The sequence below is a fragment of the Trifolium pratense genome, linkage group LG4, assembly GCF_020283565.1.
Source record: "Trifolium pratense cultivar HEN17-A07 linkage group LG4, ARS_RC_1.1, whole genome shotgun sequence".
Classification (NCBI taxonomy): Eukaryota; Viridiplantae; Streptophyta; class Magnoliopsida; order Fabales; family Fabaceae; genus Trifolium; species Trifolium pratense.
The window spans coordinates 21,905,078-21,922,822 of record NC_060062.1 but is presented as its reverse complement, the minus strand read 5'-3'; the positions used below and the strand labels follow the sequence as shown (position 1 = coordinate 21,922,822).

Here is a 17,745-nt window from a genome sequence, read left to right as displayed (position 1 = left end):
AATCCATACTAGAATTGTCTACGCCCAAGCCCCGGGAACAAAAATTAGGTTTGGCGGGCCGGACCATTCAGACTAGCCCATTTTGATAACTCTAGTTCTATCATATCCCGCAACCCCTAATGGTTTCCAAGTATCAGTAGCAATTGGACACATACATAATAGATGCCAAGAATTTTTCAGCATAACCATTACATCAAATGACAACAACAAAAAAAAAAATACATCGAATACAAGTTGGAGGGCATTGTACCTTTTTTCGATAAAGCTTCGACCTAGTCGTTAGGCAATCTCATTCTCCCAATGAAATTCCGAGAAACTTTATAATTTATTTATCATTTTTTTTGCATTTACTCTTGTAATCTTTTTGTTTTTTTCCTTAAAATTCATTGAACTCTTGAAATCTTAAAAATTCATAAAGAACGTTGAAATCTTACAATTTTGTCTTATAGCTACATTGAAATCACGTGTTAAAAATCCTGATCATAAAAGGTCTTTTAAAAAAGTGTTTTAAAATCTCACAAAGCCAATGTAATCTCCTAAAATATTTTAAAATCTTCAAGATTTTTTTTATTATCAAAATATTCTTTAAAAATCTTAATCAAATACTTCCAAAATTCGAATTAGTATTCAAATCAACAAATTTTATATTTGTACACATATATATATATATATATATATATATATATATATATAATAGTCCAGTTTTTTTTTTTTTTGTAATAGATGAAATGACAAATACATTATAAACTAAACCAAACTGACACTTTAAATCATTCATATTTTCTTTGATATCTATCTACTAATAATGCATTAGGGCATCCTTTTCACGAAAACACTCATGTTTTTATTTTTATTTAAGCTCATGAATACAAATGGGAATAACACCATGATGTTTTATAAACTTGCACAAGAACGTGATACTTCTCAAAACTAGATTAAAGGGTTTATCCAAGCTTAGCTTAATCGATAGAGTTAGAGTGTGTTTGGTAACACAAATAAGTTAGCTTATAACTTATTATATGGGTTTATAAGCTTGTTTCAAAAAATTAGAGGTGTTTGGTAACAAACTTTTTTTACTAGCTTATAGCTTTTTGCCCGATGCTATTTCAAGTAGCGTTTAAGCTTATAGTTTATAGCTTTTTACACTTTATTCTATTTTTACCCATTAATTTAATAACTACCCACTATAAAAAATAAACTACCCACTATCTATTATGTCATTTAATATTTATAAACTACTTCAAAAGTTAATTTTACCAAACACTTTAATTTCAATTAGCTAGTTTTTCAGCTATCAGCTATAAGCTAGCTTTTCAGCTGTCAGCTAGTTTATCAGCTATCACCTGACTTATAGCTTGTTTTTACCGAACAAATCTTATCATATATATTATGCACGAGTAATAGTTCAAACTCCAACGACACAAGAAAAGAAAAGTAGATGATTAAAAAAAAGAAAAGGAAAAAAGAAAAGAGGAGAGTGGGAAATTGAGTGAGATATATATGAAGAAAGATTGTAATAAGTAATAACGTGTAATACCGAAAATACCCAAATCCCCAAATAAAGAAGAGCAAAGACAATTCTCCATTTTCGTCTCTATAGCAACATCAAACACCTTCTTCTTCTTCTGGTGTGATCTCGATTTTTCACAGTGCTCTCTCTCGCTTTCTCGATTTCTTCACACCGTTAGGTCAATTGCTACAATCTTCATGACCGTCATGACTCCTGCTCCCATTGACGTAACTCACTCTTCGCAACTCTCTCTTTTTCATTTCGCTTTTCGTTTCGTTATTCACTTTCTTGTTTTTCCAATTTTACTTTTACTTTTTCCAATTTCTTCTTGCTGCATCATTTTTCTGATTTATTTTGTGTTAATGTTGTATTTGATGTTGAAAACTTCAAATTGATTATTCTTTTGCGTTATGTGATTGTGAGTGACGGGGTTTTGATTTTCTTTAGTTGAATTTTGTTGCATTTTGGGGATTTTGTTAGGGATTATTAGGGATTTGTTTTTTTAGTCGATCAGAAGTAGTGTGATGGTGTTTTTGTTATGATGAATTTTTTTTGTTGCTTTTTTGTAGCAACAACAGCAGCAGGAGGATGAAGAGATGCTTGTGTCGCACACTGTTCCACATGCTGATTTGGCTGAGAATAATAATCATCAACCTATGGATGGTATACTGCTTCTTGCTTTCTTACTCTTTTGATCTTGGACAAACTGTTCTCTTTTTGGTACTTTATTGATCGTCTTTTAGATGATTTAATCGAATTGATGTTAGAGTTAAGGAAATCACTTCATGCATTGTTTGGTTGCCACACAGATAGATATATAGATAGATAGAGGAACTAAGTGATATAAACAGGTGTAGGTGTTATGTTACCAAGTTTATCCTTTTTTCCTTTTCAAGAGGAAAAGTAAGGCTTGATCTATGAAGAACTGACACGGGACACGATAGTGCGCACTGTCATGTGGGCATGGTTAATAATTTGAGTAAACGGTATAATTGAATGTAACTACATGCGTCAGTGCTACATAGGGTTTGATTGGTTTGAGAAACCATTTCTTGATTTATTGTTTAAATGCAAAATGCTACTTAGTGTTAACTTTGTTTTTCAGTTTTCAAATAAATTGTGGAAAAAATAGAGAAAGACTATGTAAATATTTGAAAGTAGATAACAAAGTGGCATTTTTATAGTTAAAAGCAAAACCTGAAAATTAAAACAGTTCTGTTTCTTCAAACCAAATGGGCCTTGATTTATCGTTGGTATGCATTTTGGCAATGTATGCGTGTTTTCAGTTTCTTCATTCTTTTTTCTTTCCAATTGTTTTACCCATCGTATGACCACTCCTTTTTTAGTTAGTTCAGATATGATACTCTTTTTTTTACGCCTCCAAGTTTTGAGCTCATTTTAGGTAGATACTTAATTGCTCTTTTCATTTATATTGATGAACATCAGTTGTTGCTCAACCTGAAACCGCCAACACTGTGGAGCCTGTCGAGGATCCTTCACCATCAAGATTCACTTGGAGAATTGACAACTTTTCAAGGGTGAATATGAAAAAGCTCTATTCAGATGTATTTGTTGTTGGGAGTTACAAATGGTATTATGCTTACTCATTTCTGGAATAAGTTCATGATGTTCATTTTTCTATTTCAGTAGACACGCTCTATGATATGATAATATGATGTTGTTTGACTCAAATAGCCCACTCTATCTAGCAGGGCAAGTTATTTTGTTGTTATATTTTTTCTGTGTTTTTATCTTCAGCCACCTCTCCTGATTTTTTTCACTCCGAACAGGCGTGTGCTTATTTTCCCAAAAGGAAACAATGTGGACTATTTGTCCATGTATTTGGATGTTGCAGATTCAACTAGTTTGCCCTACGGTTGGAGTAGATATGCACAGTTTAGCTTGGCAGTTGTTAATCAAATTCATAATAAGTACACTGTGAGAAAAGGTAACCTATTTAGTTTGTTCCTTTCATTTGTTAGGAGTTAAAATCAAGGAATGTTGTAAGATGTTTGAACCCATTACTAGAAGAGAATTTTATACTTGAATAATCTATGTCATGCTGCCATTTTCTCTGAGAAGCATGCGTGATTTTGGTTGATTGTTTTTATCAAGTCCCTAGAATAATACTTCTCTCTATTTCCATACTCATTTCATATGCAATTTCTGATTAACCATTAATTTGCACCTAGCTTTTGCCGTTGCTTGTTGATATAAATTTCAGAGCCTAACCAAATTGGTTTCTTTCTGTCAGCCTTCTGCCATCTATTTCATTATATATATATATATATATATATATATATATATATATATATATATATATATATATATATATATATATATATATATATATATATATATATATATATATAGATAGATAGATAGATAGATAGGGAGTACTTCAAGTGAGAGCACTGTCTTATTGTGAGAGATGAGAGGAACTAATCTCAACCCTTGGATCTAAATAAATGGATGAGATTAAAATACACCCTTTTCATATTGACGTGCACCTCTGTATCCGTCTCTTCTCACGCTCGCTCTTCTCTCTCACACTAACCCTTCTCCTTGTTTTTTGGCATTCGATTCAACAGTCAGGAAGAAACAAATTCTTTGAGTACAAATTCTTATATGTCTCCTTCGTTTCATCCATATATATGGGTATGAGATGTATTGGTATTTAATTAACCTTTGAGATCCATTGCCAAGGTTTTACTTTTAACATGTTAAATTATCAATTTGAAATTTCAATCACCGTTAACTTTGAGAGACAAACATACATGTTCTGTATTTTTATTAAATTTCTGGAATTTAGTGATTTTAAATTGTAATTTAAAGAACAACGGTGGAGTTTGGAAAACAACCCGGTGACTATGAAAGGGGATGATAGGAATATGAATAGAACGGCGCATAACTTTCTTCTGAAATAAAATCAAAGTGCAGAGGGATTTGTTGACGAAGAAGGAATTTGTTGTTGCTGTTAAAAAAGAAATTGTTGAAGATCTGGAATAACCGAATAAAGTCACCAAGAATGATGAAGGGATGCAGTTTCCGAAGAAAGAAAAAAAATGAAGTGCACGTGAATATGATAATGGTTTATTTTAATCTCATCCATTTATTTAGATCCAAGGGTTGAGATTAGTTCCTCTCATCTCTCATAATACGACAGTGCTCTCACTTGAAGTGCTCCCTATATATATATATATATATATTCTTTCCCTTATAAGTTGTAATTTTTTTATAAGTCTAGAATTTTTTTAACCAAATTGTTAGTATCTGCCATCTATTTCAAGGGTTTTGCTAATGAGTTTTGGAACTTGTAAGGTATAATAAACAGCAAGCATTTAATGAAAGCATGCAATTTAATCCATTGGGAAGTTACACATTTTTTCTTCTCTTTCTTGAGCTCTTTCCAAGTGTCTTGAGGGAACCCCTGAGCATTTACCATTAGACTAAATGGAAGAGGAGAAAAAGGGAAAATGCACATAATTTTTGGGCATTGCAATTGCAATGATTGTAACATTTTTTTTGCACTATGCAGATACACAGCATCAGTTCAATGCACGAGAAAGTGATTGGGGTTTCACATCCTTCATGCCTCTTGGTGAATTGTATGATCCTAGTAGAGGGTATCTTTTGAATGATACTCTCATAATTGAAGCTGAGGTCCTTGTCCGTAAGATTGTTGATTACTGGACTTATGATTCAAAAAAGGAGACTGGATATGTTGGGCTTAAGAACCAGGGAGCTACATGTTATATGAATTCTCTGCTCCAAACTCTGTACCATATTCCTTATTTCCGAAAGGTCAGGCTCTATCTCTTCTTGTATTTAGCCCACTTGTTTGACTGGATAGTAACAAGGATGTTGGGTCCTGGATATTGCATTTCAGGCTGTATACCATATGCCTACAACAGAGAATGATATGCCCTCTGGAAGCATCCCCTTGGCTCTGCAAAGTTTGTTTTACAAGCTCCAGTATAGCGACACCAGTGTCGCAACAAAAGAGCTGACTAAATCTTTTGGATGGGATACATATGATTCTTTCTTGCAGCATGATGTTCAAGAACTAAATAGAGTCCTGTGTGAAAAGCTTGAAGACAAAATGAAGGTAACAGAAAGACCATCAGATGTTTGTGCACAATTTTATTTTGGTGAAGTACCGTCTCAAATGCATAATGAACTATTGTGTTCAGGCAACTGTTGTTGAGGGAACTATACAGAAATTGTTTGAAGGGCACCATATGAACTATATTGAGTGCATCAACGTGGACTATAAATCAACTCGAAAGGAGTCATTTTATGGTAATTTCATATGCATGCTGAAATTAATTGTATTTTCAGTTGTACCATGCCACTTAATTCTAATTTAGTCTTACTTTAACTTATGTATGGCAGATCTTCAACTTGATGTCAAAGGTTGTCCAGATGTTTATGCTTCCTTTGACAAGTATGTTGAAGTTGAACGTCTTGAGGGGGACAACAAATACCACGCTGAACAATATGGTTTGCAGGTTAGTGCCAATTGTTAAATTGAGTCTACTTGTAAAAATTTCATTTAGTTAATTCAACATTCGTCTTGAAGTTGAATATCGTAAGTTCTGGGTCATCTCTTCTCTACCTTCAGTGTCCTTTGCCCTTTTTTATGTCTGTTACACTTTGATAGTCACAGAATGTAATGTAAGATAAGGTGTACCATGATACTCCTTAGATCTAGTGACAACTAACAAATGATATTTGTCTAATTAAGTCTAGGATGTCTCTGTGTGATGATTACAGACTATGGAATTGTGACAACCAGCAATATATAATTTTTTTTTATTTCTTTCTCTTGTCCCTTCCCTAGATAGCCGGTGATGCCCTTACCCCTATATTGTGTTGTGACAATTGTGGTTGATGAAATATGTGCACTTCAAAGCTAAGATTAAACCTGGGACCTTTTCCCTTTTCCTCCATGGAAGTCTATTGTAGGTTTCTGATGGATCTTTATAGTTAAGGTTGGCCTTGAAGGTCTTGTTTATCATGCCAAGGTTTGTTAGGTGGTTAGTGGTTATGCATAAGTTTTGGCCTTGATTGCATGGATACCTTCACAGTTGTTAAAAACATAAAATGACTTGTTCTGTTGATTTTTTCTATGGATATTATATTCCATTCCATTGGCTCTTTTCTCAATCGGTGTTCAAGAATTCTTTTGTATATGCTGATATCTTTAAAGAAGTCTATATGGAACAACCTCTTGGATTTGTTGCTTAGGGGGAGTATTTTGAAATAGCTTGTTGTCTTCAACTCTTTGCAAATCTATGTCATCAAGAAATCCTATAGGACTTGACTTGGTTTGGTAGATGTTGCATTGTCATTCCATAGTTTGGCATGACATCAATTGAGAATGACCATTCAGTATTCTATTGCTATTCTTGATTAATACATGACAACTTTAGCCGTACAAAGCTGTTATCACCGTGCATCACTTAGGTAAAATGATATCTTTGTCATCATTGGACACAGTAATTCATATCCCAAAAGATAGTGATAGAAACTGGAGCCAAAATACAAATTATTAGTATAACTGACTTTTTTATTGACGACGAATAGGATGACACCAAAAACAATGATAAAAACAAAAATTCATTTTAATTACAACTGGTTCCCCTATAAAATAAATTACAATGGGCCCCCCTATAAAATAAATTACAATGGGCCCCCCTATAAAATAAATTACAATGGGTTCCCAAGAAATTCAAGAGCCTTGGGTCTCTCCCTTCCAAGAATTCGAGAGTTTGGTCTCTCTCTCTCTTCCAAGAATTCGACAGGTTGGTCTCTCCCAATCAATATCCAGCCCCAAAATAAAATGCCTACTGATTTTTCCATAAGTTTTCCTATTTATTCAAAATCTGTCTAATAAAATGACTACCGGCCTAATAACATAACTGCTGCCTAAAGCAATAACTGCTGGCTGTTGCCTAATAACAGAATTATTGCGGCCTAATATAAAATAATTATTAATATAAGAGGTCTAACACATAGTAAGGAGTTTGAATAAAAGGTCTTACTTATGACGATAAATGTCATACACGGTAAACATTTATTTGGTAGTGGCACAATATTTGAATAAGGCAATGGCCATTTAGTTCCAAATGGTAATATATTTATTCTTAGAACCTTATTTATAGTAAATCTCATATATATAATATTCAATTTTATAGGATCTTAAGATCCTTATTAGGATTTTACGTTGTTTGACGATCTTGCTACCTGGATCCCGATCCTTGGTAACTATTTTGGTAGGATTTTACAATCCTTGTTAGGATTTTATGTTGACGATCTTGTTACCCTTCCTTGACCTTAGGCAGGTTCTCGATCTTGACAACATTGTTTGCAAGGGTAAGTGCTGAAGTCAGAAAATTCAGCTATAACATCAGCTATCTTTAAATTTAGCTCAAATAATTACTTCAAGAATTCAAAGTTGGGGAGGTTTCACTCATGATATTTATGTGATAATCTGGCAGTATTGTGTATTACCTTGACATTTTGACTTATGTTTTTGGAGTGGGCCAAACATATTGTCATAAATTTCCATTTCATTCAATAGAAGGTCTTATGGATAGGCATCATCATTTGCTGTCAATTTAATTGAACAGTTGGTGCAGGGAAAACCCCTTCAATGAGTATACATCTGACAATCTTGATGCATAACTGCACGACCTATATGCTTTAGCTTGTGTGGGAGTGTAACATTTTTGAATTTTAAAATGATATTTTGACCAAGTAAATTAGCTTACTACTTTACAAGCAGCCTTCGACTTCTTTGGACCTGGCATTGCATAGTGATGCAATGAGAGTCTTCAATCCCAGAGTTTATTGCTCTGTAGTTTTCTCTTGCTTTGGGTTTCCGCCCCTTTATAAAAAAAAATTTAGAATGATTTACTTTACCTACCTTCTGCACTCAGATGTTGTTATATTATTTTGTTTCCACATTATTAAATGTTTTTCTAATTTTGTTGGAACAATTTCATGACATACCCTTTCTTATATTGACTTTCAGAGTAAGCCATTTTAAGTCTAGTTTCATGTGTAACTGATATTTTTTTTTTCTTTCACATTTTCAGGATGCTAAGAAAGGTGTCCTGTTCATCGATTTTCCTCCAGTTTTGCAGCTTCAGCTGAAAAGATTTGAATATGACTTTATGCGGGATACTATGGTAAAGGTCAGTAGTCAAATAGAGACACTGCTTTACAACATATTTCATTCTTTGCTGGATATTGGGAAGTTAGCATTTCCTTGTTTTTGGAACTTCCACGGCTTTGCCCATCTGAGTTAAGTTGCATTTCAAGTACTTCATTTGAAAAAGTTGTATACAATGAAGGAACATTGCCTACTTGAAGGAGCATGGCCATTTGCTATTATCATTAGTTTCTGCTTATCTGTTCTTCACTTTTGATGGAGGGATTTAACTGTCGTACCTATACATGGAAATTTAATTTTCTTCTTTGTTTGTCATGTAGATTAATGATCGTTACGAGTTTCCATTGCAACTTGATCTTGATCGTGACAATGGAAAGTATTTGTCACCTGATGCTGATAGGAATGTCCGCAATCTTTACACACTTCATAGGTAAATATATTGTCTGTTTCAGCGGTTTATGTCGCTGATTGGATGGTTTTTTTTTGGCATTGGGACTAGTGACCTTTCTGATATGTTTCATGATTTATTCAGTAGTTGTGCTTCTGCATGCTTTCTGATATTTTATCTGCTGGTTTTGTAATTTGGTGCTTCATGCCCAAACTTTGTCTATGATTTTTTCTTCGCTCGAAGCTGTTTTTGGGGTGCGTGTGTGTGTATGTGTATCAGACATTTTTAACCCATATACTTAATGTCTATTATAATGAACAAATAGAATGAAGGGGAAAAATCAAATAAAGGATTAAGTTAAGTGATAGTGGAAAAAGAAATGAAGAAAGCAACTTATTTTTTTAGATAGCCATATCCTAGCCCCATCCAAATTAAGTAGGAAATGTATTTTTGAATATTTTTGGAACAGTAAACCTTGGAATGATGTATTGAAAGCTGTTGTTTATCTAGATTTTTAATCAATGAAGTACATAAACTTGTAATTTCTATTTCTCCATGCTGATGTTATCGATTGATGTGCATTTATGCATGCATATCTTAATTTGTGATCATCAATATTTGACGAATTTAATTTCCCCCCCAGCGTTCTGGTTCACAGTGGTGGTGTGCATGGCGGACATTACTATGCTTTTATCAGGCCGACTCTCTCTGATCAGTGGTATGTTCACATGTCTAAACTGTTCATTTTCTTGTTAGCTTTTTTTTTTTTGAAGAAACCAAAATGATATATATATTAACAAAAAACGGCCTACCTAGCACAAGATGTGCCAAGATAGCCTACCAATGTTTACAAAGAGTCGTAGAAAGAAATACAAATAATCATACAAGGCCCAAACATAATAAAGGACTAGACCACCAACTATGGTAGTTCAAGACTAAAGTAACACATTTGATGAGAACCAGGGGCCATGCAATGCATTCATTGAATGCTATCGTGCTTCGAGTCTAACACGCACATACATGACTAATTATTCATCATATACTGAAGAATACACACTGTCTTTCCAAACACAAATCACAAATTTATTTTACAAGTTCTATTTGTTAGAGAGATAGCGCCAAGAGGTGCTGTATGGGAGTAGATAGGAGTGAGAAGTAAATAATTTAATGTTGTGATGCACTATCAATTTCAACAATTGCAAATATTGTTTGGTAGGTTATCATGGAAGTTGCATAATTCAACTATTTGTAATTAAATAGTTTCATCTGCAGGCGTGATAAGTTGTCAAACCAATTTTCCCAATTATTAGAATAAATAGTTTTGTTTTACTTATTCCCCCGTTGTTATTATAACATAATGGTTGGCTGTGAGAATGTTTTATGCGGGTGCCTGGGTTTTATCCGGGTTTCCACCCTTCCCCCTCCCTGTGTGCGTGTGAGTGGCCACTAAGCCGCTCATCTATAAAAAAAAAACTTCACATTTTTTAAAGTACATAATTTCGTAAGGAAATAAATTGTTTAGATCAAACATCGGTATGCTTATTTTTGCAAGATAAGGTGGAGTGTTTTTTTAATGATGGTATCTTCACATCATTTGTCACCTCATTTAATACAAGCAGAATGCTTGATCACTCTGCCTGGATGCTTCGTTTCTAAGTGGGACAAATCAAACATGTGGATATCCTTAATTTATATAGATTTTCTTACTTATTAACTTACACATGCTTTATCACAAGTGGCCAGTGAGTGTCTATGTATCACTGACACTGCATGTTGAAGGTGTGTCCAAGTGTACGACACATAGTCTAAAAAGTGTGCTATAGATTTTCTTATTTTATTCCGATAACAGTTGTAAATGAACTTCGGTATTGCAGGAAAATTACTTCAAGGCCATTGACCTTTATTTGTTTATTTGTATTGCTTTCATTGCTGACTACTGAACTCTTCACCGCATGGTTTGATTGAATATATGAATTGCTCAGGTACAAATTTGATGATGAGAGGGTGACAAAAGAAGATCCTAAACGGGTATTAGAGGAGCAATATGGTGGTGAGGAAGAGGTAATTATTTTATTTCTAATGGTTGTGGCATTTGATCCCCATGAGCATTTGTTAATCATTCAACCACTCATTGTATTTTAACAGTTACCGCAGACAAATCCTGGATTCAATAACACTCCTTTTAAATTTACCAAATATTCAAATGCTTATATGCTGGTGTATATACGTGAAGCTGACAAGGAAAAAGTAATATGCAATGTGGATGAGAAAGACATTGCTGAGCATTTAAGGGTAAGTAGATTTTCTTATTTTCTACTGTACTATTTTTGTTGGTTTGTTCTGGAAAATCTTCATTGAATTTGTACCAATGTTCTCAATTGCTGATTGCAAAAAATAATGGTTTGTTCAAATTCTGCTTGGCAACAATGCTATATTGCCGCCATAGCCTCTATTTGGCATAATTTTATATTGAATATTGTATCGTGGAACAATATTGATTTGTTCCAAATTTATATACACTATATACAGCACGGCTGCTATTTAACGACACTGATTTGTACAATGGGATTATGCAGGAGAGGTTGAAAAAAGAACAGGAAGAAAAAGAGCACAAAAAGAAAGAAAAGGCAGAGGCTCACCTCTACACTATTATAAAGGTGTTCTTAGTTTGCTTTCCTAGAATTGAGTATTGTTGTCGTCTTGATAAAGATTTTGTGAATTTCTCAATCAAATAGCTTGTGTGTGTGTGTACATTTATATATAACTGATAACATATAATACTTAGGTGGCACGGGATGAAGATCTTGGAGAACAGATCGGAAAGGATATATATTTTGATCTGGTAGACCATGACAAAGTGCGGAGTTTCCGTGTCCAAAAGCAGACACCATTTAATGTTTTCAAGGTATCATCATCAGTTACCGTCTTGCAGTGTAGATGAAAAGAAAAACTGAATTTTGTTATTTAGGATTGATGCACAAGCACTGATGTGATTATATAGATAACCCTAATAAATTATAATCAAGAAAAACGTGAAGTCCCTTGGTGAATACATTTGCCAATTGAATTACTGAAGGGATGTAGTGAGCGAAAAGCTGACTATCTAGTTTTTCCTTGATGAAATGTCAGTCAGTCTATCTCTAACTTGGTTCTATCATGTTGCGCTTGGCTGTGTGCAATGGTAATGGCAGAATTATTACCACAGTGTAGCCTCATAGGATAGGAGTTATGTAAGTTGGAAAAAGTTTAGTTTGACAACTGCTAAAGAGCAAGCCATTATTTTTGTTGCATCCTCTTAGAAAACTATTATTTTTCCAAAAAATACTAAAATATAAAAATCTTGAAGCTTTAGTTGGAAGAAGAAAGAACATGTCATATGAATCTTTATGGTCTTTATGCTTTTGATTTTGTAATTTATAATATAATTTGTGAAGTTCGTCGTGATTATTCAATAGATGTGTTATTTTTTCTAAGTTTGATTTTTCTGTTGGATTGCTAATCTGTGATATGTAGGAAGAGGTTGCTAAAGAGTTTGGCATCCCGGTTCAATTCCAGCGCTTTTGGCTATGGGCAAAGCGTCAAAACCATACATATCGTCCTAATCGGCCATTGACACAAATTGAGGAAGCACAATCTGTAAATTCATGAGCTTTGCTTAAAGTTTATCAATATCATTTTTCTCATATTACCTTCAAGCTTCTTATTGTATGACCTATTCATCTCTGTTTGTTGGCTTTTAGGCAAATGTTGGTTTTGATTTTAAAAATACCTAGAGCTTCTTTCCCCCCTCATATACGTTTTAAGTTGAATTTGTTGATTTGTTCAATGCTTCATGGCAGTTTATATCAACCTGCTGATGTAATGGTTTGTTCAATGTTACATCTTTCTCTGTTAGCATTGTTAATTTATTTTTCTTTTGGACATCTTTGGCTAGCTTATTTTTATTTCTTTAAATTTTAAAACGGATAACAATGTATTACATGCAAGTGGTTATCTTATTTTATTGTTTAAAATCCCGTGCTTAATATTTTTTGTGATTCATGTCTGTGCGGCACCAATTTCTCTATGATATGAAGTTATTTTTTTTTTTTCATTCTCATTCTGATTCATATTGCAGGTTGGACAATTGAGAGAGATATCGAACAAGGTTCACAATGCAGAATTAAAATTGTTTTTGGAAGTCGAGCGTGGGCTGGTAATCTTTTTATATGAAGTTGTATAATATTTTGATACCATGAAACATTATCCAAACTGTCCTTTTGACAAACTACATTATTATATAGGATTTATGTCCCATTGCACCACCTGAGAAGACAAAGGATGATATATTACTTTTTTTCAAGTTATATGATCCTGAAAAAGAGGAGCTACGGTACTGAATAGTTTCTTGATTTTTAACATATGTTGGGGGTAAAAGGTGGACCTGAGTTGACGTTAAATGTATTTCCTTTTGATGGCAGTTACGTTGGCAGACTCTTCGTGAACAGCACTGGTAAGCCATCAGAAATCTTAGCAAGGTTAAATAAAATGGCTCATTATGATCCTGATGAGGAGATTGGACTTTATGAGGTTAGTTTGTGTTGTCTGTTTTGTTGTTTATCATTTCTAGATAGTTATTTAAAATCGTAGTGCATCCTTGCATATTCAATTGTACAGTAAAGTTGGTAACTAATGTTACTGGTGATTAATAGCAATTAAGTGCATCATGTTCTATGAAAATCTATTTTCTTGCATGATTTACCAGAAGGGAAAGGGCCTTTTTTTATTGGCATCTTCAGGTTCTGGTCTCTTATGAGTGACTTTAATCATTTGGCATTAGAGAATTAACTGTGCCGATATTTGTGCAGGAAATTAAGTTTGAACCAAATGTGATGTGTGAGCCTATTGACAAGAAATTAACCTTTCGAGCAAGCCAGGTATAGTATATACCGAGTTGATGCACATTAAGTAATGTATGATTGGTTTTCTTATTGATTTGTTCTTCCATGAATGCAGCTTGAAGATGGAGATATTATATGCTTTCAGAAAGCTCCTGCTATTGATAATGAGGAACATATCCGCTATCCGGATGTGCCTTCTTACTTAGAATACGTGCACAATCGCCAGGTATTTTCTTTCAGGTTTAATTAAAGGCAATTTGTTTTGTTTGATGTGAATAAAAAATAAAAGCTACCAATGTATTATGTTGTGTTGTTTGAATTGTTCTACTTTCCTCCTATTGTTTGTGCTAATGCATGCATGTATTGCTGTGTGTAACCAGTAAGCCTTGCAAGTTTCATTGGGTTTATATTGTAAGCTATGGCACTTATTTTTTTTTATCACCGATTGATATATTGTAGGTTGTTCACTTCCGGTCTCTAGATAAACCAAAGGAAGATGACTTCTGCCTGGAGATGTAAGCTCATTGGATTTTATTGAAGTAAATTGTTATATATAGGTGTGTGCCCACACACGTGTATGGTGCTCAGGATAACATCCTTATCATATACGGTTATGTTTTTACTTTCTAGGTCAAGGCTTTACACATATGATGATGTTGTGGAGAGAGTAGCTGAACAACTTGGTTTGGATGACCCATCCAAAATCAGGCTCACTCCACACAACTGCTACTCTCAACAACCAAAACCCCAGCCTATCAAGTACCGAGGGGTGGACCATTTATCTGATATGCTGGTTCACTACAATCAGGTAGTTATCGATTTATCGTCCAATCATTTTTAGTGTCTCTTATTTAAAAACAAAACATCTTATTTGTTTCTTGCATGTCAGACATCTGATATATTGTACTATGAAGTACTTGACATCCCTCTGCCAGAATTACAAGGTTTGAAAACTCTGAAAGTTGCATTTCACCATGCTACTACGGATGAAGTGAGTATAGTGACCTATTTTTTTCTTGGTTTCGTCTATTTTCTTTTCATAATAATTATTCTTTATTTTATTTTATTTTTTAAATTTTGTTGATTCAGGTGGTTATCCATACCATCAGGCTTCCAAAGCAAAGCACTGTGGGAGATGTGCTTGATGATCTTAAAACGAAGGTGCCTGCATGTGATTTTTGCTATACTTCATTAACTTGCTCGTATTGTACAATTTTACTTAACATTGTAATACAACTGCACCCCATTTGTCTTAATGGCTTGAGTTAAGAAGAATACAGAGAAGCCATGTTTGCCATCCTTGTGCAGTTGTGACGTGACTGCTGTATTTTATGTGTAGCAGTTTTATGATATGATGTTGATAACTTTCTGTAATTTATGATTTTTCACATTTACTTAATTATATATCTGATGCTTAAAAAAAAACCGATACTCAATTTTGGCTGTTTTTACAGGTTGAATTGTCTCGTCCTGATGCTGAGCTTAGGTTGCTTGAAGTTTTCTATCACAAGATATACAAGGTGTGGCATTACATACAAATTATCTGCAACTAGGTTTATTACCATTTTTGATTTTTTTTTCCTGATCAAGTTATGGGGGCATTAGATAAACGAATCTTGTTAAGTCACGATCCTTCAATTGCATATGTTACGGACAGTGCAATTAACGATTGCACATTTGATCATTTTTCTAATTAAAATTTGTTTGTTATGTCCGGCCTATGCTGTGCAGGTTTTCCCTCCTAATGAAAAGATTGAAAACATAAATGATCAATACTGGACTCTACGAGCAGAGGAGGTAGCAATCTCTTTCTTTCTTGTTTGAGTGGGGCTCGGAAAAGAGGAGGATAGCTTTCATTTCATTAAGTGTTTCTGCTTTTATTTATTCAAATAACAGCACCAGTGGATTTTTGTCAATATGTCATATTGAATATATATTTTCCGTTTCTGTAGAAAAATAAAAGTTTCTCTTTGTATACTTACTTTTACAGATACCAGAAGAAGAGAAAAATCTCGGTCCTCATGATCGTCTAATCCATGTGTATCATTTTACTAAAGACACGACTCAGAACCAAATGGTATATAGTTTTAATTGTTTCATTTTGCTTTAATACAGTTCATTGTGTTTGATGTCTGTGATACATTAATTGTATGCCAAACCTTTTATAACTTGTTTTTGCAATTTATCTGTACAGCAAATTCAGAACTTTGGGGAACCCTTCTTCTTGGTCATACACGAATCTGAGACTTTGGCTGAAATTAGAGTGCGGATACAGAAGAAGCTACAAGTTCCTGATGATGAGTTTGCCAAGGTATTTCTTTTGAGTTCGCTGGGTATATTAGGCTTATTCTGTTCGAAGTAATTTTGGTTTGAGTGATTATTTATTGCTTCACGGAGTAAATATTGGTTAGTATACTTGACTTAGTTAGTATACCTAATTCTTTTAATTACATTTTTTTGTTTGGCCAGTGGAAGTTTGCCTTTTTTTCATTAGGGCGTCCGGAGTACCTTGAGGACTCTGACATTGTATCAAGTCGTTTTCAGGTGATTCATTTATACTTAAAACTTTTTTTTCATAAAGAAAATATTTCTAATTTACATTTGACACCCTTTTCATATATTAGGACTTACGTTTACATTGTCCTGTTATTGTATCTTTTGACAGAGAAGAGACGTATATGGTGCTTGGGAGCAGTATCTTGGCTTGGAGCATACTGATAATGCTCCCAAAAGATCCTATGCTGCTAACCAGGTTAGTAGCTTTTCTGGCAAGAACTAATTATATACGTGCATTTTGGTCTTTGATTGTTTGGTGGTTGTACACTGTACACTAGTACTAGGACTATTCGGTTTTTAAAACATTTCAAATTACATGGGTTTTCTTTTCAGAATCGTCACACATTTGAGAAGCCAGTAAAGATTTACAATTAGGAAATCAGTATCAGTATGGACGAGATATCGTTTTGCATGGGATGAATTCAGCGTTCTTCTTCATCTATGGGCTTGTAAAAACAGGGAATGTAGCAAAAGGCTAACTCTGCTTAGGCCAACTTTTGAAATCAGTGGTGGAGGTGGTGTGTGCAGTTTTTTTATATTAGAACTGTGATATGTAATTCTTTCTTTTGATGGATTGACATTGCTCTCTGCACTGTGTATCTGCCGACCACAACTCCTTGAGCTTTTTGCTACTTCCCATTGGTGTATGGAAGTTGTTCTTCATGTCGAGGTCCTTGATCATCATCACTGCACTGCACTGTATCAGTACATAAGATTTTTTTTTGGATTACCGAGTGTATACAAGGTATAGTTGGTTGACTCTTTTTGTTATCTTGGTTGCTTCCAGATTTTGTTCAGTTAGCAGTGTTATTTCTAGCGAGCCCTGCAAAATGGTGTAGAAAAAAAAGTTCATGTAGTGTTGTAAAGGAGACTTCTGCAGCCTCCATATACTCGACGTTAGCTTAAAATGTTATGCAGCACCATTTGGTTCATCTCTTGTGGCTGGCTGTTTTAATATTTTCTGCCCATACTCTTGTTGGGATTTGTATAAAAGGATGTTAAGTTTTTCTAACCAATGCAAATATAACCACAAACGAAGAAAATAACTTAAGCTTCACTTTCTACCATCGTAATTACAGATAAAATTTATCTGTTCTGAGCGTTAAAGACTTTTCTCCTTAGATCAAATTTAACTTAAAGCTAGATGATGATGATGATGATGATGATGATAATAATAATAATGGATACATAAGTATTGTATCAGCTACTTAGAATACAATAATATTTTTAC

At 33.9% G+C, this 17,745-nt stretch overlaps 1 protein-coding gene across 1 annotated transcript; it reads left to right on the top strand.

Annotated features, from left to right (window-relative positions):
- The first annotated feature begins 1,436 nt into the window (after nt 1–1,436).
- On the top strand, nt 1,437–17,471 carry LOC123923965 (ubiquitin C-terminal hydrolase 13-like). Its single transcript, XM_045976715.1, has 32 exons — nt 1,437–1,737; nt 2,080–2,173; nt 2,957–3,101; nt 3,301–3,458; nt 5,049–5,314; nt 5,400–5,618; nt 5,704–5,812; nt 5,906–6,021; nt 8,614–8,712; nt 9,011–9,120; nt 9,722–9,796; nt 11,061–11,139; nt 11,224–11,370; nt 11,655–11,735; nt 11,864–11,983; nt 12,592–12,714; nt 13,196–13,273; nt 13,362–13,450; nt 13,539–13,647; nt 13,926–13,994; nt 14,074–14,184; nt 14,418–14,473; nt 14,589–14,766; nt 14,848–14,949; nt 15,048–15,119; nt 15,413–15,478; nt 15,690–15,755; nt 15,949–16,035; nt 16,153–16,269; nt 16,428–16,502; nt 16,624–16,710; nt 16,848–17,471. The coding sequence occupies exons 1-32, from the start codon at nt 1,708–1,710 to the stop codon at nt 16,887–16,889; spliced, it is 3,375 nt and encodes a 1,124-aa protein (XP_045832671.1). The 5' UTR covers nt 1,437–1,707; the 3' UTR covers nt 16,890–17,471.
- Nucleotides 17,472–17,745: the final 274 nt, after the last annotated feature.